The sequence below is a fragment of the Akebia trifoliata genome, chromosome 16 (genome assembly GCF_017979445.1).
Source record: "Akebia trifoliata isolate Shusen 1 chromosome 16, ASM1797944v1, whole genome shotgun sequence".
Lineage (NCBI taxonomy): Eukaryota > Viridiplantae > Streptophyta > Magnoliopsida > Ranunculales > Lardizabalaceae > Akebia > Akebia trifoliata.
This window is the reverse complement of record NC_141390.1, coordinates 2,867,000-2,890,822: the sequence shown is the minus strand read 5'-3', so window position 1 is coordinate 2,890,822 and position 23,823 is coordinate 2,867,000. Positions and strand designations below refer to the sequence as shown.

General features: G+C 34.4%; 2 protein-coding genes and 1 pseudogene across 7 annotated transcripts; all 3 read left to right on the top strand.

Moving 5' to 3' along the window:
• Positions 1 to 7,679: 7,679 nt before the first annotated feature.
• On the top strand, positions 7,680 to 9,100 carry LOC147382265 (endochitinase EP3-like). Its single transcript, XM_086428214.1, has 2 exons — positions 7,680 to 8,143; positions 8,511 to 9,100. Exons 1-2 carry the CDS (start codon positions 7,717 to 7,719, stop codon positions 8,918 to 8,920), a joined length of 837 nt encoding a protein of 278 aa, XP_086284340.1. The 5' UTR covers positions 7,680 to 7,716; the 3' UTR covers positions 8,921 to 9,100.
• Positions 9,101 to 9,744: 644 nt separating this feature from the next.
• LOC147382263 (endochitinase EP3 pseudogene) lies at positions 9,745 to 14,877 on the top strand (annotated as a pseudogene).
• Positions 10,781 to 14,078, top strand: LOC147382264 (fatty acyl-CoA reductase 2, chloroplastic-like). 6 transcript variants are annotated; one of them, XM_086427963.1, is made up of 8 exons: positions 10,781 to 10,884; positions 11,040 to 11,125; positions 11,329 to 11,433; positions 11,534 to 11,733; positions 11,814 to 11,914; positions 12,193 to 12,883; positions 13,491 to 13,574; positions 13,658 to 14,078. In XM_086427963.1, exons 4-6 carry the CDS (start codon positions 11,537 to 11,539, stop codon positions 12,249 to 12,251), a joined length of 357 nt encoding a protein of 118 aa, XP_086284089.1. In that variant the 5' UTR covers positions 10,781 to 10,884; positions 11,040 to 11,125; positions 11,329 to 11,433; positions 11,534 to 11,536; the 3' UTR covers positions 12,252 to 12,883; positions 13,491 to 13,574; positions 13,658 to 14,078. The 6 variants fall into 6 exon arrangements, 5 of the variants coding, with proteins under 5 accessions (XP_086284089.1, XP_086284090.1, XP_086284086.1 ...); XM_086427960.1 differs by having other exon boundaries at positions 10,782 to 10,884; positions 11,329 to 11,733; positions 12,193 to 12,607; positions 12,729 to 12,883; XM_086427962.1 differs by having other exon boundaries at positions 10,782 to 10,884; positions 11,329 to 11,733; positions 12,193 to 12,613; positions 12,729 to 12,883.
• Positions 14,878 to 23,823: the final 8,946 nt, after the last annotated feature.

Here is a 23,823-nt window from a genome sequence, read left to right as displayed (position 1 = left end):
CACAAATTTATCATGATATCAGAGTGGGTGTAACACCCCAAATTTTTAATTCGTATCTCGAGGAAAAATAAATAGTAGAATTTTAAGAAAATCTTGAAAGTGGGACTTAGGGGTAAAATTTTAGGATGTTTCTGATCGTTTTTAATGGAATCTGACCTCACCGTTAGATTCAAAATGATCAAAAAATATAGTTTAGCCTGTAAGCACGCTCAAATGCGAGTCCAAATATAAAAGTTGCAAAAACCTCGATTATTGAGTTGGACCAGACTAAAATAGTGACTTTTTGTTAGAGGAATAATTTTAAAAATTCGATCATACCATTAGATTCATAACGAAAAATTATTCAACATGGACTATTTATTCGTCATTTTTAGAAATTAAGAAGTCGAATTATTGTCAAAAATGAAAACGACATCAAGTTTAGGGGTCACCTCAGGTCAAAAATGTAAATTTTTGTTGAAGACATAATTTGTAGAAATTGACTGCACCATTAGATCCGGAACGAAAAATTAGGTGAAATAGAGTATTCATTCGTCATTTTTGGAATCCGGACGATCAAATTATCGTCGATCAAAACAATTGACAAAATACCGAATTCGTCCCAAATTTTATATAAATAATATTTAATTTTTTTTTTAATCTCATCTTCCCCAACTCGTCATTTCAGCCGAGACATATATGGGAAAAAAAATTATTTTTCTTTCGACCTTCCACCTCAGATCCTTCGCAAACGGTCTACTTTAGACGATCGCCGCAGAAGAGAAAAAGATCCGCAGCTGCATTCTCTACAAAACCCACCCATCCTCTTTTCATTTCACTTTCTTTTTCATTCAATATCATCAAAAATCAGTCGCTTTGAAGTTCGATCCATCTCTATTTTTGTGTTGATCTCCTCGATTTTCGCGCACATTGTAAGAAATTTTCAATTTCTATTAGTAATCGTAGATTGTGAAAATTGCATTTATGATTTTATTAAAAATTTGTGGTGAGTTTTCAAAATATAGAATTCTTATGTTATTTAAAAATTCACGCCAGAAATTGCATGTTTGATATGTTTAATTGTATTTTTAACAAATTATACGTGGGTAGGATATTTTATTGTGTTATTTCTGCCAGTTGGGTCCTGTGCACCGCTCGGACCCTGTTTTAATGTAAGTTTTGTATTTTTTCGAGGTTTTTGATAGAAATGAACTTCATAGTTAGAAAAACGATTTACTATTCAATTAACTCATGTTGAGTTGATGAATATCAGAAAATAGATGTTTTATTGAAGAGATTGAAAATTGTAAAAATCAGAAAAAGGGAAAAAGGGTATGAAACGGTAAAATGTCAGAGTCACACCCGAGGGGTGATGTCTGCATTTTACGTTGTTGTGTTGTGTGTAGGTTGGTGAACAGATATCCAGGGATAATATTATTGGTTGCATGCTTATTTCCTTTCTGTTAGCGCGAGGCGTTGTTTACGTTTCCGTTATGTTATTTATTTTAGGCCGGGTGGCCACACTTGCATGGTAGGAAACTGGATATCTATTCTCAACCTTGTATTGTTAATTTCTCTTTTGTTTTCAAATGAAAATAATATATATATGTAACTATTTTGTGAGCTGTTAAAGAGTTTGTGAATGCCTGAAGGGATAGTGCGTCATATCATCCGGAGTGGTGTACTATCCTGGGATGTACGGTAGGGACCACCTAGCTCATACGTGGTATGAGACGCGTATGAGAATGGAGTCACAACTGGAATCCGAGATATTCCTCTCTATCTTTACCAGTGAACTTGTAATGTAAAGGTGGTCGTATACGAATGGTTTGTATATTTGGGAATCACATGTACGCCTAATAGGCATAGACGAAGATGATTGATCAGTGATCACTAACAATCTATAGTAGTCGAACGTTCTGACACATCGAAAAGAGACCCATTGCTTACGGTCACGTCAAACGGCCAGCCTGAGCCGGATAAATGGTCAACCAAGCGTGGTAAACAGCGACCAACCACAAAATCAGGAACTAAAAGTCAAAGAAGAATTGTAACATCATGTCCCGACTGGGAGCGATCCAGTCGTGAATTCCAACTCTCTAATTCCAATACTCTACTACTGTGTATTATATATCTGTTGTCTTATTTTGATATATAAAATGAAGTGCATGTTTAATGTTTCCATTTGATCAATTAAATTTGTAGAAGAAGAGAATGTTATAGTGAGTAATGATGATTGATGTAATGTGAGTTTTAAAATGTTTAGTTGTTCATCCCTGGCTATATGTACCAGTTAATCGTAGTTTATTCTGTAAAATTTTATATATTTTAAAATGATTTAGTATGCTTATTCGTTCATGTTAGAAGAGGTTATTGGCAGAAATTGTGTTATTCCTTACTGGGTAAGCATTGTTACTCACCCTTTCCTTCTCTATTTTTTTAGTTTCAGATTCAGAGTTTGGCAAGACAAGTATAGAGCACGAATGAGGATCATCTGGTTGGTCAGGTAGACAACCAGAGTCCGTCACCTCGTAAGTATTAGGGCTATACCCCCTAGTGGTGTCAGTTCCCCCAGGTAGTCTTATGGATTCTGTCTTGAGTGTTAGGACTTTTGTTAGAGTGAGAAAATCTCTGTATAATCCTGTATATAAATTTTCTTCTTCCGCACTCTGATTTATCGTACGATATTAGATGTGTATAAGCTTCCGCTAGTATTCTATTTTATGCGTATATATGCAGGATTGTATGTCGTTTATCAGGTGCAGGTTATTCGCCTTGGAATGCTAACATAAACAGAGGAAATCATGCCAAAATTTCGAGGTGCCACCTACTACCTCGAGATCTGACATGGGGATTTGTGTTAGTGTTCGGCGGAGCGCCACAGTGGGACTTTCTCTTCTTCACATCACTCAATTCATGTCTTCACGCGCTTTGAACCACTTTGGCCCACACGTTCAGGGCGTGTTGCGTTTAGTCCCATATCATAGATTCATTGTCTTATCTTTCTCCTTATAAGCTCTTGGATTTCTCCCTTATTTCCACTTGGTTTTGAGTTCGACTCCCAAATTTATCAAAACCCAACCCATATGATAGCAAATTCGAAATTCCAAGTTTATTTATAAGGAAAAAAAATAACATTTTAAATAATTATTAAGGGTGTTATGCAGGTACTTTTTTCCTTCAACTCCAACATCTCAAGATCATCAATGAGCAATTCTTTATTTGTTGATGTTGCTTCGTCAATCATTTTGTATTGCTACTATCTTGGAGCATTAGTATGTTTCTTACCAGGGAGTCATCAGTGCTCAAGTTGTAGCTTATAAATAGGAAGATGAAGAGATAAAAGTCAAACGATACCATTATTTTTTTGTTTCCTTCGCACTTCAAAAAACAATATTAAAATAAAATTTACTTATTCCTTGAATCACCTTCCTTAAATTATAATTTTAGTAGTTTTCTTACACCTCGGGATACTCTAATTATTATATAAAATATCCCAAGGATCCATGACTTTTAATATCAAATATTTTTGCCATCGTGAGTTACGTACGCCTGCAATATATTGGGAAAACTCCCTATGATCAATCAAGATAGATAAACTATGAAGTTTCAAACAGAGATAAACAAAATAGAACATAAGAGATACGGGGTTTGGAAAAATTGCCTATATCGACGGGCAGCGATGATAATTCTTTAGTTTTAAAAATTGTAAAAATATAAAACAATTTAATTAGGTTTCTAAACTTGGAATACATTTGGCGTCATATGATGAAACACAAATTTTTTAAAGATAAAAATACCCCAAGAAATTGTACAGATGCCCAAAAAAATCCCAGTCTTGAGCCCTCGATACCCTACACTCCCGACCCAAGTTACATCCAAATATAACTCAAGTTAGGGTCATAAATCAACACGCAAAACAATCAATTTTTCGTACCTCCATTTTGAAATACATCGATTTGAACCATCACAATGATGGTCCTTAAATCATTACATTGGTGGGTCATGCCTATTCGGCTTCCTCTATGGATTTATTGCGACGTGCTATCATCTTGACCACTCCCGCCTCCACTCAGGCATTTTCATTTACTCTTCCTTCTTTTTTTCAATTGTATACCTTTAGACAAAGGGCATTTTAATACGGAGGACACCTTGACGTGGTGGTGTGTGCATGTCCGTAACTGCATTTTACTCGTATCTCGGAGAAAATACATTGACAGTCATGCGCGCGCCACCATGTCACGATGTATCCTGCGTGTTCCCGACTTAGGTCACTCCAGCATTAATCTTTAATTTTTATAAGTCAAATAAAGAGTTTTGATGAAATTATTTAACCAAATAAGATTTTGACTATCTACGTACTTAGATAATTGTTAGTGCATTTGTAAAACTTTTGTAATGAATTTAGCTTTATACCCATCAGATTTCTAAAAAATTACACAATTGATATTTTAAAATCGATGGGTACAAAGGTAAATTCACTATACAAAATTTCACACGGCTAATTTAGTTGTGTAACTAGAGAAATTTTTTTTATCTGTTTCTATGTTTTCCTACATCGAATTTAGCCCTTTTTTCATGTAGTGTTTGAAAGAATGGTATCAAATTTACACCTTTTTTCCATAGGGTAGGGTGAAAGATTAGAAAAAAACACCGAATTCCTCCAATCTTTATTGGACATCTACTCGGTGTGAATACGGGACTAGTAAGGTTGTTATCTGGTCAATGGAAGACTTATCTTTCCCTCTTGCCTAAATGCTTGGGAACATTAATTACCAGTTTGTCAACAAAATTCTTAAGAAAATTGACTCCAAGAAAAATACATCCCCTCACGTTGTGGTGTCTCGATTGGTACGTTAAATTTCATTAAAAAGAATTGGTTAGGATGACCATCAAGAAATAATCAAACCTAATCGTCATTGTCATGACTTGTGACATTATTATCTCTCTCTTTATCCCAAGATGGAATCTTCCTCAAGCTTTCGTGTTACCATCGACATAAATCCCATTTTAAAATTAAATTTTGTAACATACGTATTTTGTATCTTACTAAAATATTGTGAATAGAAATTTACAGTAAAAATACTATAACCCATCAATAAAAATTTGCGTTCATCATGTACTTAGTTGTCCCTCCGTAAATTGTAGTAAAGTTTTGTTGGGTATTTTATCATACTCTATCGATTGCTAATCGATGCAAATATGTATATATGAACTCAAGATTTTCCTTGAGAAATTATTTAAAACTTTCCCATACAAAGCAAGGATTTACCATTTTTCAAATCATGTATACTTATCACAAATTTGATTTTATAAAATATAAATGTATCTGGTTATTATGCAACATTTGTAGCAATTTTTTTTTCTTTTTTCATAAAATGAACAATTAGCCAGAATTGTAAATAAGAGAAAAGTCAGTCATGTTTACGTAAATATCTCTAAGATTTTTATCTGGTCAATGGAAGACAATCTCTCCCTCTCAAACACTCCTTATTGCTCTTGGCTGCTTCATTCTGTCTCCAGGCCAAATGGTTGGGAATTTGTCAACAAAATTCACTCTAGAAAAATACATTCCCTCAAGATGCAGTATCTCGACCGTTACCTAATCAAGCCTAATCATTTTTTTATAACTAAAATTTCATTAAAAAGGATTATTCTAGATGACCATCAAGAAATAATCAAGTCTTTTCATGGTCGCGACATTATTTTCTCTCTTTTTGTCTCATGATGGACCCCTACATCAGGGATCTTCCATACATGGTCAAAATTTAGTTTAAGCTCCACGTGAATAAATACCATTTTAAAATTAAATTTTGTAACGTACATATTTTGTAAGCTACTAAAATATTGTGAATAGAAATTTACAGTAAATATACTATAACCTACACAATGTGAAGAAAGCCCAAATTTGACAGTCTTGGGCTGTCAAATTTCATAAAATTCGACGGATCAAAAGGTCAAATTTATCATTGTCAAAATTTTTTTTTTCGACGGGTTGAAACTGTCAAATTAATAAAGGATGAGAGAAATTCGACAGCTTTAAACCGTCAAATCTGATAACATCAAGAATTTCAACGGTCTTAGACCGTTAAAAATCAGTTTCTAAAATTCATGGGCCTTGACCGGTCAATTTTTTATGTCGAATTTTCTAATTTTCACGTAGTGCTATCGATAAAAATTTGCACTCCTAATGTACTTGGCTGTCCCTCCGTAAATCGTAGTTAATTTTTGTTGGGTGTTTCTACGCACTCTATCGAGTGTTAATATTTGCAAATATATATATATATATATGGGTCAGGTTCAAAGGACAACCATTTCTACACACATATAGACAACGTGTTTTGTCTTATATGGGCAAAAATGTTTGGAATGGACTGATTTTTTGTGAGGATGATCTCTGTGATGAGGAGATCATCCTGGCAAAAAATCAGCTCATTATGAAACTTCTAGACCGTCTAATTTTTGTTGAAAAATTATAGACCGTCCAATTTTTGTAAATCAATTTTGATGGGGTTACAAGTTTTGGAATGGGATGATTTTTTGCCAGGATGATCTCCTCATCACAGAGATCATCCTCACAAAAAATCAGTCCATTCCAAACATTTTTGCCCATATAAGACAAAACACGTTGTCTATATGTGTGTTGAAATGGTTGTCCTTTGAACGTGACCCTATATATATATATATATATATATATATGGGTTAGAAGTTTTGGATTGGGCTGATTTTTAGCGAGGATGGTCATTATGATGAGAAAATCATCCTCACAAAAAATCAGATCAATTTGAAACTTTTAAATCCATCCAAAAGTGATTTATAAATTATTGACAAAAAAACAACGGTCCACATTCTAAATCCCTTTTAATGGGGTTAGAAGTTTCAGATTAGACTGATTTTATTATTATTATTTTTATTTTTATTTTTTTCGGATGCTCTTCCCATTATAGAAATCATCCTAAAAAAAATCAACTCAATCCGAAACTTCTAACTCATATTTTGTAAATTTATTAATGTTACATTGTTTTTACATACGAGGAGATTATCCTCACCAAATATCAGTCCATTCCAAAACTTCTAACCCTATCAAAAATGGTTTAAAAAAGATGGACAGTCAATGATTTTTCAACTTATAAACATGGGACTAGAAATTTTGGAATTGACTGATTTTTGGTGAGGAAGATCTCCTCACCGTAAAGATCTTCCTCACCAAAAATCAGCCCATTCCAAAACTTTTAACCCATGTAGGACAAAAATGATTGGCTAAAATGTTAGCCAAAATATTTGGTGCTGAACGGACCCATATATATATATATACTTACTTTTATCCTTAAAAATAATTACTGATCTATAAATTTTTTTCCGCCTCTTATTTGATGGAGTCCTCAACTGTATGATTGGCTTCTAGAAAACGTCCACTAGATATTATTGAAAATGAATGAATCTTATTAAACATTTGTTCCTCTTTTTTTTATCCAATAATAAAATGGCACACGTACAAAAATAAAAGTAGACAAACAGACCATGTATCCAAATTTGAAAATTCAAAGTGTTATTAAACGCGTCTTATACGTACGTTGTACCAGTCAACACTCTTGACTTTAGAACCACCTCTTTTAATTCGAACCTTAAATATCTCTCCCTCCATACAACAATATAAATACTTCCCAACCTTATACCCTATTCTCATAACACCTTATTTTCATTCTTCCTCCAAAACCCCATTATTATTACTCAAAAATGATCTCCCCTTCTACCATGAAGACCTTTCTAACCCTAATTTCCATCTTAGCTCTGATCACAATTCTTTTGGAATCCGTTGTGGGTCAGAATTGTGGTTGTGCTCAAGGCCTATGTTGTAGCCGATTCGGGTATTGTGGCACGGGCCCTGACTATTGTGGCACCGGATGTCAGCAAGGCCCATGTGACACACCGACACCTACGGGTGGTGGTAATGGTGGCTCGGTTGCTGACATTGTAACCCAAGGGTTCTTTGATGGGATTATTAATAAAGCAGATGGAGGGTGTGCAGGCAAAAACTTCTACTCACGAGACAAATTCCTTCAAGCCCTGGATTCGTACCCTCAGTTTGGTACTGTTGGATCCCAAGATGACTCAAAACGCGAGATCGCAGCTTTCTTTGCCCATGTTACACATGAGACTGGACGTAAGTTTAACATCATAACTTTTCCTTTTTTCTTAACAAAGCACGAAATGTCAATCAACCGTTGAAATATGAAATCCAACAGATAAGATTTATCTTTATCTTAAGGGTACGTGCTATATTCTCATGATATACTTTTCAACAGTTGGGATTACGCATTTTTTCACGAAAACAGATCAAAACTTATTAGATATAATAGCAAATTAATTACGACTAAATCAACTCCAAATTTAATTGAGTCAACTCAGCCAAGTACTAGTCGAGTCAACTCATTCAAGTTCCGAGTCAACTGATGAATTTTAAACATAGCTTATGATTTTAATGACCTTTTGATAACTAAACTACCCTTTTAACTGTTTTGCTTGTACAGACTTTTGTTACATAGAAGAGATAGATGGTCCTTCTAAGGACTACTGTGATGAGACCAATACACAGTACCCATGTGTGGCAGGCAAGGGATACTATGGCCGAGGACCGATTCAAATCTCATGGAACTACAACTATGGCCCAGCTGGAAATAGCATTGGATTCGATGGCTTAAATGCTCCTGAAACCGTGGCCAACGATCCCGTTGTGTCGTTCAAGACCGCTTTGTGGTTTTGGATGAACAATGTCCATTCGATCATAACATCGAACCAAGGGTTTGGTGCCACAATCCGAGCAATCAACGGTGGTGAATGTAATGGTGGAAACTCTGGTGCTGTTGAAGCGAGGGTTGGGTACTACACCGATTATTCTAACCAACTGGGTGTGTCACCAGGTGACAACCTCAGATGCTAGAGCTATAGCAAAATGATTATCTAAATATTGGTTCTTCTTTATGATGTATGAGAATAAATTACAAGGAAATAAAGAGCCGAATAATGTCTTCATTTGGTTAAAGATGATTGCCCTTTTAATGTGATATTCCACTATATGCAAAAGATATACATTTTAATGAAATAAGGTTTGAAATTTTAATTAGTGCAAATCAATGAATCGACCTATATTTACTCTTGCATATATGATTATATAGGGAATTCTTTTTCAATGGATTTTGAACTCCTAAGGAAAATAGTAATGGGAAAATGGATTGGAATATTTATGAAAACATGACAACTTTTGCTGAAATTACGATTCCAACTTACTATTCATTTTAATTATCAAAACGTGAACAATAAAAGTATTAGAGGCTTTAAAGTTGTAGACATCCCAATTTGAATGGCCCCGTGTAAAAAAGGTTCAAAAAAATATATTTTAAAATCAAAATGGGTTTAAAACCCGAACCCCTCCAAAATCGTTTTTATTCAAAATAAAGGATTCTTGTGGCCCAATTGACCTAAAGGTCCACTATAAAACCCATTAAATTCAATCCTTAACCTCATTTCTATAGTCCCAAAGCCATTACCCTCAAGATGTTGCCCCTGCAATCTTCATTCGACATCTAATCGTTAAAATTTGACTTTCTTTTCTGAAAATTCAAAGTCATGTTGCCCCAGTCGACACTCTTGCCTTCAGAACCACCTCTTTTAATTCAAACCTTAAATATCTCTCCCTCCATACAACAATATAAATACTTCCCAACCTTGTACCCTATTCTTATAACACCTTATTTTCATTCTTCCTCCAAAACCCCATTATTATTACTCATAAATGATATCACCTTCTACCATGAAGACCTTTCTAACCCAAATTTCCATCGTAATTCTGATCGCAATTCTTTCGGAATCCGTTGTGGGTCAGAATGGTGGCACGGTTGCTGACATTGTAACCCAAGGGTTCTTTGATGGGATAATTAATAAAGCAGATGGAGGGTGTGCAGGCAAAAACTTCTACTCACGAGACAGATTCCTTCAAGCCCTGAATTCGTACCCTCAGTTTGGTACTGTTGGATCCCAAGATGACTCCAAACGCGAGATCGCTGCTTTCTTTGCCCATGTCACACATGAGACTGGACGTAAGTTTTCGATCATAACTTTTCCTTTTTTCTTATCAAAACACGAAATGTCAACCGTTGAAATATGAAATCCAACAGATAAGATTTATCTTAAGGGCACGTGCTATATTCTCATGATATACTTTTCAACGGTTGGGATTACGCATTTTTTCATGAGACAACGGATCAAAACTTATTAGATATAATAGCAAATTACGACTAAATCAATTCCAAATTTAATTGAGTCCACTCAGCCAAGTTACTAGTCGAGTCAACTGATGAATTTTAAGCATAGCTTATGATTCTAATGACCTGTTTTGAGTCCCCTTAAACTGTTTTGCTTGTATAGATGGTCCCTCTAAGGACTACTGTGATGAGACCAATACACAGTACCCATGTGTGGCCGGCAAGGGATACTATGGCCGAGGACCGATTCAAATCTCATGGAACTACACTACGTGAAAATTCCGAATTTTAATAAAAAAAATTTGTTGGGCCTGGCCCAACGAATATAAACTCAGAAACCACGGCCCGTGGACCACGTTTCCAGTCTCACTCTCACGCTCTCTCTCTCTCGATCTCATCTCTCTCACTATAACACTCACTGTATCTCTTTCTGTCTCACTGTACTCTCGGACGACCTCGCTCTTTCTCTCTTTCCATCTCTATCTCTCTCGATTGATCGATCTCTCCATCTCTCTTTCCATCTTTCTCTCTTTTTAAACTACCCCTTAAACTGTTTTGCTATCCACCTCGAATGGGGTATGGGTTGGCAGGTAGTGCCTATGGTGGCATGGGTGCAGGGTTTGGTGGTGCAAGCTTTGCTCAGGTGATTTTTTTTTAGCTCATTAACAAAAGTTGTAGCACAGTTTCTGTTTGAATGTAAATAAATAGTAACTTGTGATTCCACTTGGGGACACAGCCAAGTGGAGTATTATTATGTGTTTTTTACATTTCTGATCTTGAATTATGTTTATTTTGCAGCCACTGATACATGGCAGGGGGCCCACTCCTGCTGGCATGGCAATGATGCCCATGCTTGTGCCTGATGGACGGATCGGATATGTCCTGTAAGCATGTAGATTTTCATTTTATTTTTGCATGTCTATTCATACAATTTATCACATCTTATGCCTTTGCCTCACTCACTCCACATGGGAGAAAGGCATGTAGTCAATGTTTCCATGGTCTGATCCAGTGACACAGACCACTGACAGTTATAGATATTAACATGGTCTTATAATTTTTTGATTGGATTTTATCATATTTGCAGTTCTTGTTGAGAAGATTTTAAGGACTGTGCTTGAGGTGGATAAGATTTTTTTATTGATGAGGGCAAAAAGCAATGAAGAAGCAATGGGGAGATTGAAAATTTTTTGTAGATGATTTCATCTTATATGTATAAACTCAAATTAACTTCTTAATTTCTTAATGCTCTAAATATCATGCATGTTTTACAATGTGGTTTTGTTGTTTAGATCATGAACACACAACTTTTCAAGTCTTTCCGACAAACCCATGGAAACTCCTACGAGTCTTTCATGCTCAACAAGTTGGTTCCTGTGGCGGGAAATGTTTGTGAATCCAATCTTGGAATCGAAACAGACTTAGCTGATGAGATTGCAAATGAAGTAAATATAATCGTAAATTCAGCAGCGAATACAAATTTCCATGAGAGGTCTATCCAATATATCCTTGAGTATATATGCTTGTGTTCATGATGATTGTAGTCTCATTTTGGTTCTTATAAAAGTGAAGGTATGATGTTGCTCTGGACATAAACACAAGAGGACCTTGTCGGCTTATGAACTTCGCAAAGAAGTGGAAGAAACTTAAGCTCTTCTTGCATGTATCAACTGGTAAGTAAATGTGAGCATATGAAACTCCGCGTAGATCACATAAATAAAACCACCAAGGCAATAATAGACCCACCAACCCTACCAAGTACGTACGATAGATCACCAACCACAATCCAACATTGTTATCTTTCTTTCTATCTTTCTTTATTTATTTCTTTATTTCTTTAGTTTTTTCAATTTTCTTCATGAGTATTTATTGGAAAACACACACAAAACAAAAAAATTGAAATGAAATGGGTATGTATTTGTGATGGAAATATATATATTGGTCTTCACAGGGCAAGAATCTACTGTTGGCAAGACACTTACGTATTTACAAAGGCCATGGGTGAGATGATGATAGACAACATGATAGACAAAAGTTGTAAGATGACAGTTTGAGGATTTTATTGATGACTACAGAATATGCATATTTGTGTGTGCGTGAGTGTGTAAATTTTTTGATTATAGCATATGGTGACTCTTTTATGCAAGCATATATAATACAATTCCTCCATCCTAATTTTGTAGAGATAAATGCAATTTTCTTGGAATTGTTGGCTCTTCTTCTATGAAATTATTAACAAGTGATTGTTACTAAAATTTTGAAATTTTGAAATTACCTTGAGTTATGTACCTTGCAGTATGATCTAAGTAAGTTCTGCCCATTCAATACTGTTTTGATGGATCATGGTGACCCTTCAATAAATACTGGTAGCTGTGTGTTTCAACCTCTCAACATATTTTTATTAGATAACATAAAAGCAAATAATCTTTGTGTTCATATACACTTCTTGTTTAAGTTGTATTGTTTTTTTTTCTAACTGAATGGCAGTATTGACGGCGCCATCTAAGAAGCTTGGTATTGCATTGCATGATTTTGTCATTTTCCCACCTCGATGGTTGGTTGCTGAGTATACGTTTTGCCCTCCATATTACCATCGCAATTGTATGAGTGAATTTATGGGTCTAATTTAAGGCAAATACGAGGTAAAAAAAAAAAACTACAGTTCATGACTTCTGTATATAATTTTATTATTAAGCTTGTTGTTTATGAAAGAAGATGACTCACTCATTAGTTTGTGAAGATGGATGTAATCCCTCATTTTTGCCTCATTGGCTCCTGCCATCCAATCTTTGTTGTCATTTTAAATGGCCAGGAAAAAATTTAGTGATGACTCCCATGGTTTTAAAACACGTTTTGATGTCTCATCTCGTCCGTGAATGAGATCAAGTCACCTTGGATGAGTTTTTCGATAAGTTTGGGTCGTCTCGTTCAACGATGAGAAAAAATGAACTGTGGTTTTAAATCTCATCCGATATGCTTGACATGTCTATCCACTCATTCATGGATGATACCGAGACATATCGAATGAGTCATCTCAGTCTCCGACGAGATTTAAAATAATGATGTCTCCAACAAAACTCTATACATCATTGATTTAGATCATCTAACTGGGTATTGTTTCATTCAATGATATGCTTGTTATATTTTGTGGAAAATTAACATTTTGAAATGTGAATTTTCCAAACATAAGGGATTCTACTTTGTTCAGTTTTGGTATTCACACAGATAACCTTATTGACCTCATTGTAGGCCAAAACTGATGGATTTCTTCCAGCAGGGGCAAGCCTTCACAGTTGCATTACGCCCCACAGTCCTGATACCAATTCATTTGAGGTATAAAACTTGTTCTAATAAAATAAATGTGTAATTAACTGTGCTTCACTTTGGATCCTTAATGTTCACTTTATTGTCGACAGGCCACAATTGCGAACGGAGAGAATGCACCACCATTTAGAATAACTGATTCCTTGGCTTTCATGTTTGAGTCAAGTCTGATACCTCGAATCAGCCCATGGGCCCTCGAGTCTCCCTACATTGATCACAACTACTACCAGTGTTGGATTGGACTGAGCTCCCACTTATCTCAATAACAGAGAAGGTGAAATTAATGGAGAAGACGGCATTGGAAAAGGATGCTTTCGTTGGTGCAAAATTTTGTTACGGCATAGCTGTTGATCTAACTACTGGAAACATCTCTGGGTTGAGATGTGCTGTAGAGTATCTTGAGATGACAGAAGATTTAGAAGAAGGAAATCTTATATTCAAGACCGAAGCTTTTCTAAGGTCTTGTAAGAAACTTTAGACCTCCTAATATGAATTTTGGGTTGTTTAGTTTAATTTGGAGCTCATTTTATGATTTTTCTTTTATTTTTTCTTTTTCTGATTTTTTTTATTATTATTTCGTTCATTGTGATTGGTGAATTAGAGGACCGTGATATTGTTTGTTAAACCTCCAAATTCGACGGTCATACTTTATGAATTTTTTTTTTTAAGCCCATTCTCCAATAATTTGATAGTCCAGGGTCGTCAAAAAAATTCTACAAGAGAATATTTGACGGGAGGGTCCGTCAAATTTCTCAATATTTGACGGGCTAAGACAGTCAAATATGGGCTTTTTTCACATAGTGCTACAACTATGGCCCAGTCAGAAATAGCATTGGATTCGATGGCCTAAATGCTCCAGAAACCGTAGCCAACAATCCCATTGTGTCGTTCAAGACCGCTTTGTGGTTTTGGATGAACAATGTCCATTCAATCATAACATTGAACCAAGGGTTTGGTGCCACGATCCGAGCAATCAATGGTGGTGAATGTAATGGTGGAAACTCTGGAGCTATTGAAGCAAGGGTTGGGTACTACACCGATTATTGTAACCAACTGGGTGTGTCACCAGGTGACAACCTCATACGCTAGAGCTATAGCAAAACGATTATCTAAATATTGGTTCTTCTTTATGATGCATGAGAATAAATTACAAGGAAATAAAGAGCTGAATATGTAGTGAAAGTTGTTTTGGCAAAGAATCAATTAATAACAATAATGTCTTCATTTGGTTAAATGTGATTGCCATTTTAATGTGATATCCCACTATATGTAAAAGATACACATTTTAATGAAATAAGGTTTGAAATTTTAATTAGTGCAAATCGATGAATCAACCTATATTTACTCTTCCATATATGATTATAGGGAATTCATTTTCGATGGATTTGGAACTCCTAGGGAAAATAGTAATGGGAAAATGGATTGGAATATTTATGAAAACATTACAACTTTTGATAAAATTACGATTCCAACTAACTATTCATTGTAATTACCAAAACGTGAACAATAAAAGTATCAGAGGCTTTAAAGTTGTAGACACCCTAATTTGAATGGGCCCTGTGCAAAAAAGGCTAAAAAAATATGTTTTAAAATCAACATGGGTTTACAGCCTGAACCCTCTAAAATCTCTTTTATTCAAAATAAAGTATCCTCAAGGCCCAATTGACCTAAGGGTCCATCATAAAACCCATTAAATTCTATCCATAACCTTATTTCTAGAGTCCCAAAGTCATTTTCCTTAAAGCCCACTAACCTCCTAAAACCCACTAAATCCAAATCCAATTAATGTCCAACCTCACCCTAACCTAAACCTAAACCGAATCCAATTTAATCCCATGTAATCAATTTCCAAACTAATCCTAACCCAAACCCAAACCTAAGTTTAACCTAACCAAAACTACTAACTAATCATAAACCCAACGTACAAAAAAACCCACCCATATCCATGATTTTAACCAATCAACACAAAAAGTCAATGATCAACAAGAGGGACACATGTCACCTCCACAATCAACCTCTAAAAAGAAATCACTCTCATCATCTCCATCACTATTCCCACACCTTATGTCATAAATTACCCTCATCATTTTCTCAAAACCCTTATCACAAGCAATACCCACACCTCCTCACCTTAATCAAGTCACCTAATCGACACCCTCATATAACTTTTGTCATGTGTCACCATCTCCTCCACCCTCCAAAAATATTAACACCTACCCCCCTCATATAACCAATCTTCTAACCAATACCCACACCCCTTAACCTCACCTAACACTCTACTGATATAGTTGAAAGATTCAACTCACTTAGGTAAAAAATAACTCACATCATTTTTCATATCTACCCCTCCAGTAAACTCAAATTCCCGACACCTCATCCATAAGCTTTATGTCATTTTTCTTCATTTGATAATTTCACCACATCTTACCGCAAAAGTCACCTCGTGGTTATATAAAAACCCATCAATCTATCCCAAATCCCCAATACTTGAACCCTCTCCTAAGTCTCAACACTCTCATTTCTAAATCTCTCATTTCTCTCAACTTTAAGAACTCCCTCACCTCTCAACTCTCACTCAATCTCTCTAAAACCCAACTAAATTTCCTACTCAACTTCATAAAATAACCTCCCGTACTACCCTAATCCATACATTAAAATGCATCTCCACTTCACTATCAAAATTCAAAAATTCAAGGCTAATAAGCTAACATTTTGAAAATCAAGAAGATGATACAAAAAAGAAGATTGCATCAGGAACAAAATAGGGTGAGAACAAAAAAAAATATTGCATAGTTTTGAGAGTGGATCATTAATCTTGTTGGTATAAATTTAGCATAAATGACATTTTCTGCATGTTGATAACAATTGTTTTCCATAGTCATCCAATAGTATCATATTTTCATGATATGGTTGGCGTGTATGTGACTATTAATATGGGATCCATAGACTCCATCATGTATAGTCTCAATCAGTCGTTTAGTTTCTATTTCTACTACACATCGAAGAAGGATCTCATGGTGCGAATTTTTGTATAGAATCCCGTTACTTAGAAAACATTATCCTGGCAATTTCTGGATGACTCTTTGATCATTATGTGTTGCATCTAACAGGAAAGTTTGATCTCCTAAGTATGCCTTGATGTCCGAGTACCATGGTTTTTCTTCAGGCTCTTTTACTTTTATCAATAGACAGTAAGTTGACTCATCTTGAATATCCATCTCAACAGAGTCGATAATCAAATCTTCTGAGATGTTAATCATAAAAGTGAATGTGGGTAATGCATCTGCAAATAGGTTCTTGGCATGTGGCATGTACATGAATAAAATTCTCGTAAAATTTGAGCTTAGTTCTTCGAGATACTCATGGTAAAGAGCTAATATCTTTTTTTGAGTCTTCCATTTTCTAGTCATCTGGTAGACTACTAGGCTTAAATCTCTAAATACATAAATTTCATCTACTTCATCCACTTCGAGATCAATCATAATTTTCAATCCTATGATATATACATCATGCCTTACTTCGTTGTTAGAACATTGGAACTTCAACCGAATAGTGATCGGAATATAAGATCCACCAAGTTTAATCAAGACTATCCCTATTCCATTTTTCTTTTGGTTTGCAGTCCCGTTATAGTATATCTTCCAACTTGGTTATTCATTATCGTCTGTGACTTTAGTAAATAAAATGACTTCATCCAAGAAGTTTGTTTTTAATGGTTCATAATCGTTCAACAAATGCTCGGTTAAATGATCACCAATGACTTGTCCTTTGATGGCTTTCTGAGTGACATATATGATGTCAAACTCAGATAGGAGTAGTTGTCATTTTGTAGTATGACCTGTTAGCGTTGATTTTTTAAAAGAGATATTTCAAATGATGTATTCAAATGATGAACATAGTCGAGTAGCTAAGCAGATAATCACATAACCATTTGTTCTTTTTTACCTGACTTACCACATTGCCTTAATACGCAACCCACTGGTGTTTCTTGTATTGAGATGTACATTAGCAAATGTCGCCCTAGAGTAGGAGGGATCAAAACGATAAATTGATTAAATACTTTTTAATCTTGTCAAATGATTCTTAACAATCTTCATTCCATACTTTCGATACATCTTTCTTGAGTAGTTTGAAGATCGACTCACATATAGGTGTGAGTTAAACAATGAACCGACTGATATACTGTATTCTACCCAATAATACTCTAAAATCTTTTTTTGATACACGTGCCTTTATTTCAAAAATGTACTTAATCTTTGTTGGATCTATCTTAATGTCTCTTTTCTTAACGATGAAACCCAATAAGTTTCCCGATATTGCCCTAAAGACACTTTATCGAGTTGAACCTTTAATTGTATTTTCTCAATCGATCAAACAACTTCTTCAAATTTACCAAGTGATCTTCTAGATTGGACTTGGCAATGATATTGTCAACGTAAAGTTCCATCTCTTTGTAGATCATATCGTGGAATAAAGTTTTCATTGCACATTGATAGGTTGCCCTGACATTTTTTATCTTTAATGATATGAATTTATAGCCTTAGGATGTGATGAATGATGTCTTCTCTTAGTTTTTTTTAATATATTTATCTGGTTGTAGCCTAAGTACTGTCCATAAACTAGAATATGCCGTGTGTTACTGTACTGTCAACTAGAATGTCTATGTGTGATAGTGGAAAATCATCCTTAGAGTTGGCTTTGTTCAACTCTTAATAATTGATGCACATGTGTACTTTTATATTTTTCTTTGGTATTAGAATGAAATTAACGAGCCATTCAACGTATGTAAAGACTACAAGAAACATTTCTTAGAACTACTCCATTACTTCATCTTAACCTTGAAAGTCTATTATGGCTTTAATCTTCTCAATTTTTGTTTGATCGACTTGCGTTCGGGAGTAATTTGTATTTTGTGAACGACAAGATCTGTATCTAAGCCCAACATATATTTATAGGACCATGCTAAGATGTCTTGGTAATTGTGTAACAATTCAATCATTTTTTTCTTTTTACTAAGGTGTTAACAAGTCCCCAATATTGATGACTCATTGGTTCTTTTCGATATTGAGATTAATCGAATATATTTCCTCAATGCTTGGCTAAGCATTTTTTATTACGTTTTATGAATTCTTTAATTTCTTTAGGAGGGTACTCCTCTTTATTTTTTGAATCTTCTTCGGTCCACGTGGGGTCAAAGTAGAATTCTAGGTCAAAGTCATACTCATCTTTTCGAACTTTATTTTGTCTAAGTATTCATTTGACTGAGATAAGTCCCTTGAATCCTGAATTTTTTTTTTTTTTTGAAAAATATATATTTTTTAGATTTTGGATGGTTTTTATTTATTTATTTTATTTTTTGAAAAATATTTGATTTTTTCTTGTTTTAAGAGTTTTATTTTTTTATTTTTTTGAATATCTAAATATGAAGAACAATCATTTATATTTATTAGTAATGATAGGGAACCCTCAAAACAGTCTTTCCCCAAGGATGAGGGCACGTTATAATCCTTGAGCAATTGGATTCGTCTAATGGCATTTTTTTAGAGGCTTCTACCACCTTAGAGGTAATAAGAAATTCCTTTTAGTTCATCAAAACTTCTCCCTTTCTTTATGGGATAGATGAGATGGGAAGGTGGTTCCCCTGATAGTTCAAAAATAACCACCACATCCAGCTGACTGTTTTTAGGGCCGAACATTAATACCACCGAAGCTTCGCGGAGTGATAATTAAATCCCAATCGAAGCTGATAGGAAATGGTGATTCTTATTTTTTTCTCGTGACAACTTCTACTTTCGTGGGCTCTTTTTCTATTTTTTTGTATACTCTTGGTGAAATCCCCGTTAAGTAAGATATTACACCATCCACAAAAGTGGATGGGGACTCAACAACCAAGTTTTTTCATGTGTCTTGGCATGAAAGTTATAGTCTTTAATTTTCTTGCTAGTTTTAGTAGTGGTTTCTCAAATAGGCTATCGGGTCTAGCTTGCGATCTTGGAAAGTTAACATTGATATGAGGAACCTTACCCAGGTTCTAAACGTTTGGTTCACGGATCTGTCTCCTCGCTAATTGGAATTCCTTCTTCTTCTTGTTCATATCAGCAATGTTATTTTTCGTGGGCCTAAATTAGAGACCAAAGTAAGAGGTATGCTTATTTGCGATAATTAAAGTGGTCAATAGTCTTCCTTTTTTATTAACCGTTCAATCATTAGATTTGCCTTTGACAACTCTGTCTTCACATTTTCTTTCCCTTTTCTCGACATGGTTGATAATAGTATAAGGGTATGAGTGATACATGATCTTGTCTTTGGTCATCTCTATATCTATAAACAAAACGTTCGGAGATTGACCAGACAGGATCAGATTTTTTGCAAAAATCAATATCATTATTTGTCCCATTACGAACTTGACTCTCTAGTGTAGGGAAAAAGGGGTTGTTCCTGTTGTGTGAATCCAAGGTCTTCTCAAAAGAAGGTTGAACATTGTTGTTATTTCCATGTCTTCGAACATAACATCAAAGGTATAAGGGTTGATAATGATAGGCAATTCCAACTCCCCAAAAGAATCCTTTCTTGAGTTGTCAAAACCCTGAACAACCTTATTATTTGGCCTAATATTAGACTAGTATACATTTCGCTTATGGAAGGTTTCCAAAGGACAAATGTTTAGGGCTGAGCCAATATCAATCAATACTCTCACGATGATCATCTCTTTGCACATGATAATGATGTTCAACGATTCTATATGTCATAATCCTTCTAGGATACATCTACTTTCGGTGAAGACGATTGAGTTGGGTGTTATGATTTGCCTTACTATTTGTTCCAATTGTGTTAGTAAAGTATTTATCGCCACATATGACTTGCCTATGACCTTCAAGAGTGTTTCTTGATGCTCCTCTAAGCTTTGTAAGAATCCTAAGATGTTGATTTAAGCTAGGGTTTTATTCAACTACTTTATTATGTTAAATAGTAGTTATTTTTTGTCTAAAAAATCCCATGTCTATAGCTTGACAACTCTATTAGGGATAACTAGTAGGCTTGCCCTTCTTCGACTTTGTCATTTAAAAAAAAAAATGTGTCGTCATTAGTTTGTCTTTTTACTATCTATTAATATTTTTATGTGTCTTATTCATTTTGTTCAAGTTGGTGGGATGAATGATTGTAATATTTATTTATTTTCATGTTCATTATTTTTTGTATTTAAATTGTGGATATTTACACTTGCACATGCATTTCATATTGTATAACACAATCACCCTCCAAGTTTAAAAAAAGCAATAAAAAAATAATTTGGCTCAATGAAAAAAACCTAGCAAAAATGAACTCAAAATGAGTAAGAAATGTACTAAAAAATTCGAGAGAAAAAAGAATCAAGATTAATATTTCAAAAAATAAATCTGAATTTTTTAAATCAAAATTTGGTATATCTTTGGGTAAAAAAGTATCATTTAAGATGATATTTTCTGATCTCGATTTCTTCATGGCACTCGTGGATATTTTCATTATGTTTGAAACAAGAATAAGTTTGCTAAAATCAAATATCGGAATACAAAGTTGTAATTGTTTTATGAATATTGCATAGAAATTTATGCCTCCAACATTGCTTTCAAATTTTGATAATACAGTTCATTTTACTACACTACTTTCGATTTTGAGTATATCAAATTCATCAATTTTGATTGTTCAAGTTCATCAATTTATGACTTTTTTTGTTTACGAAAAAAATAATAACAATAATTTATCTTTGTATATATTTTATAAATTTTCTTATATATCTAAATATTTCTTTAAGAACTCGTAATTTGATTGATCATCTAATTGTTGAGCATAAACACTTTATTTGAGTAGATGTATCGAACGAGTCTAAGATCAATTAAGTCACAAGCACTATGCACTCATACCATCCATTACACTTCACGTCCTAATTGGATTTACCCAGAAACCTATAAGAGGTTCAAAATCGAAGCTTTATCGGTTTTATCAACTAAGGGACAAGTAGAAAGCCCCAACCCAAGCCACCAACCAAAGACTCGAGTTAACAATGGATCAACAAGGTTTAAAAGTATGGAAAACTTGATCATAGAGAAATAAAAACTGAGTCATACATTAGACATTCTTAAGTTAGATTTTCTTAGGATATGAATATATATATTTTCTAGAAATTCGAGTTTGGAAAGTGCTTCTTCTCTCCTTTTTTGTGCTTATGTGTTTAAAAAAAGCTGAGGATTCATGTCGATGATATTTCACTTATATTATGCATTCATCTCACATTACAAATACCATAAGATGAGTCTGAGCTCGATCAACCTTACGCATCATTTTGTATGCACACTAGAGGTCGCTAATTTGATTATTAGAATTCCATTTTTTGAAATAGTGAAGTGGAAATGCAAGAGTATAAGAGGAGACACTTTGGCCTTAGCCATTTCAAAGATAGATTGGCCTATGTTAAAGGTAGCCATTGCATTCTAGGACCCATCTAATTATGTCTTCCACTTTAATGGACATGAACTATGTCATACGATTGAGGAGATGGAGACATTCTTGGATATCCCATCTAATGAGGGCAAAGAAGCATTCATCCCTAAGCACAAGCCTAGATATTCCCTAAACATCATGGAATGGCTAAAGATACGAAAGCTCATATAGAGAAGGAAGCATTTAGAGGATATAACGTATGTTCTTTCGATTTTCTATTGACGAAGGGGTAGATGTCACTAGAGGATTTTCAATATGTCGCTAAATGTGGGGCTTTTACCTTAGTAGTAGTAGGACAACTATTACTATCAAGAAGTCGACATCATGTCAATTGATTATTGTGCGACATCCATATTCAACATCAGCAAGGTCGGACGCTCTTTACTATGATCATTGTAGTGCTTTTCTTCAGTCTTTCTCACTATACTCGTCGAGGTGGTGGAAAGTTATATGGATGTCCTACATTTCTCCAATCATGGCTTAGAGAGCATATATTAGCCCTTTAAAAGCTCTTAATCAATCCTAGCCCAATCCAAACGAAAATGTTTGGAGATCCGAAACCAATCTTGACTTCAGTTGAAGAATATTCAACATTACTCTCGAGCCTACAATCTACTCAGGAACATGTGATCGCACTTGAAAAAGTCATATTTTCTAGGGATAATTGCATTTTCCAAGGGAAATCGTTGTTTCTTTCATTTTTCATGTGCAATCACACAAACCTTAATTGAAGATGTATAGATCAATTCATCATTAAATCCGACCAATTTGCTTTAGAGTTCAAGCAAAAGTGCTTTTTTTTTCTTTAATATACATATAACCTAATATTTTATATTGTGTCTGTGGGGGGGGGGGGGGGGTAAAGCAGTTATATTGATTGTAGTATGTCAAAAGCTTCGTTATCTGATTAACTAAAGATTTGAAATATTTGACTATTAAAGATGAGTAGAATATGTAGTGATAGTTGTTTTAGCAAATAATTAATTAATAACAATAATGTCTTCATTTGATTAAGTGTGCTGATAATATGACACGATTTTGACTCACGCCCTTGATGCGTTTGTTCACAGGCCAACAAATGTTTGACATGTGGCACGAATGAGATCAGCAATAGAAAGATTCTTTCTCTTGCTCGCTGCCCACATATTTATTTTTTTAGATTTCATTTCTTAAAAAGGGTTGTTGGCCCACATTGATTATCATATTTACAATCCAACAACACAACCTTGTAGATTTCATGAAATATTCATATTAAAAAAATATTATTTTTCGAGCTTAATCCATGGTGTTAAAAATAGACGACCAACGAGCACCCAAATTTTAAAATAAAATTCAATGGTGAAAAATAACTAATTTTTTAAAGTTCATATAATTTTGCCCTCTACAAATCCATTGCATCAAATCATGTTTTTGAATGCCACAAGGTGATCAGATCAGAAAGGTTTTTTTTTTTTTTTTTTTTACTATGGTTAAGAAAGAGAAAATGACATTAAGGACGTCAGCCAAAAACTGTAACGTATTATCAAAATTATTTCATTAAAGATGATTTTCATTTTAATGTGATATCCTACTATATGTAGAAGATACACATTTTAATGAAATATGGTATGAAATTAAATTAGTAGAAATCGATGAATCGACCTATATTTACTCTTGCATATATGATTATAGGGAATTAGTTTTCAATGGAATTGGAACTTTTAGGGAAAATAGTAATTGGGAAAATGAATTGTGATATTACAAAAATGTGACTAATTTTTTATGGAATTATGATTTTGGC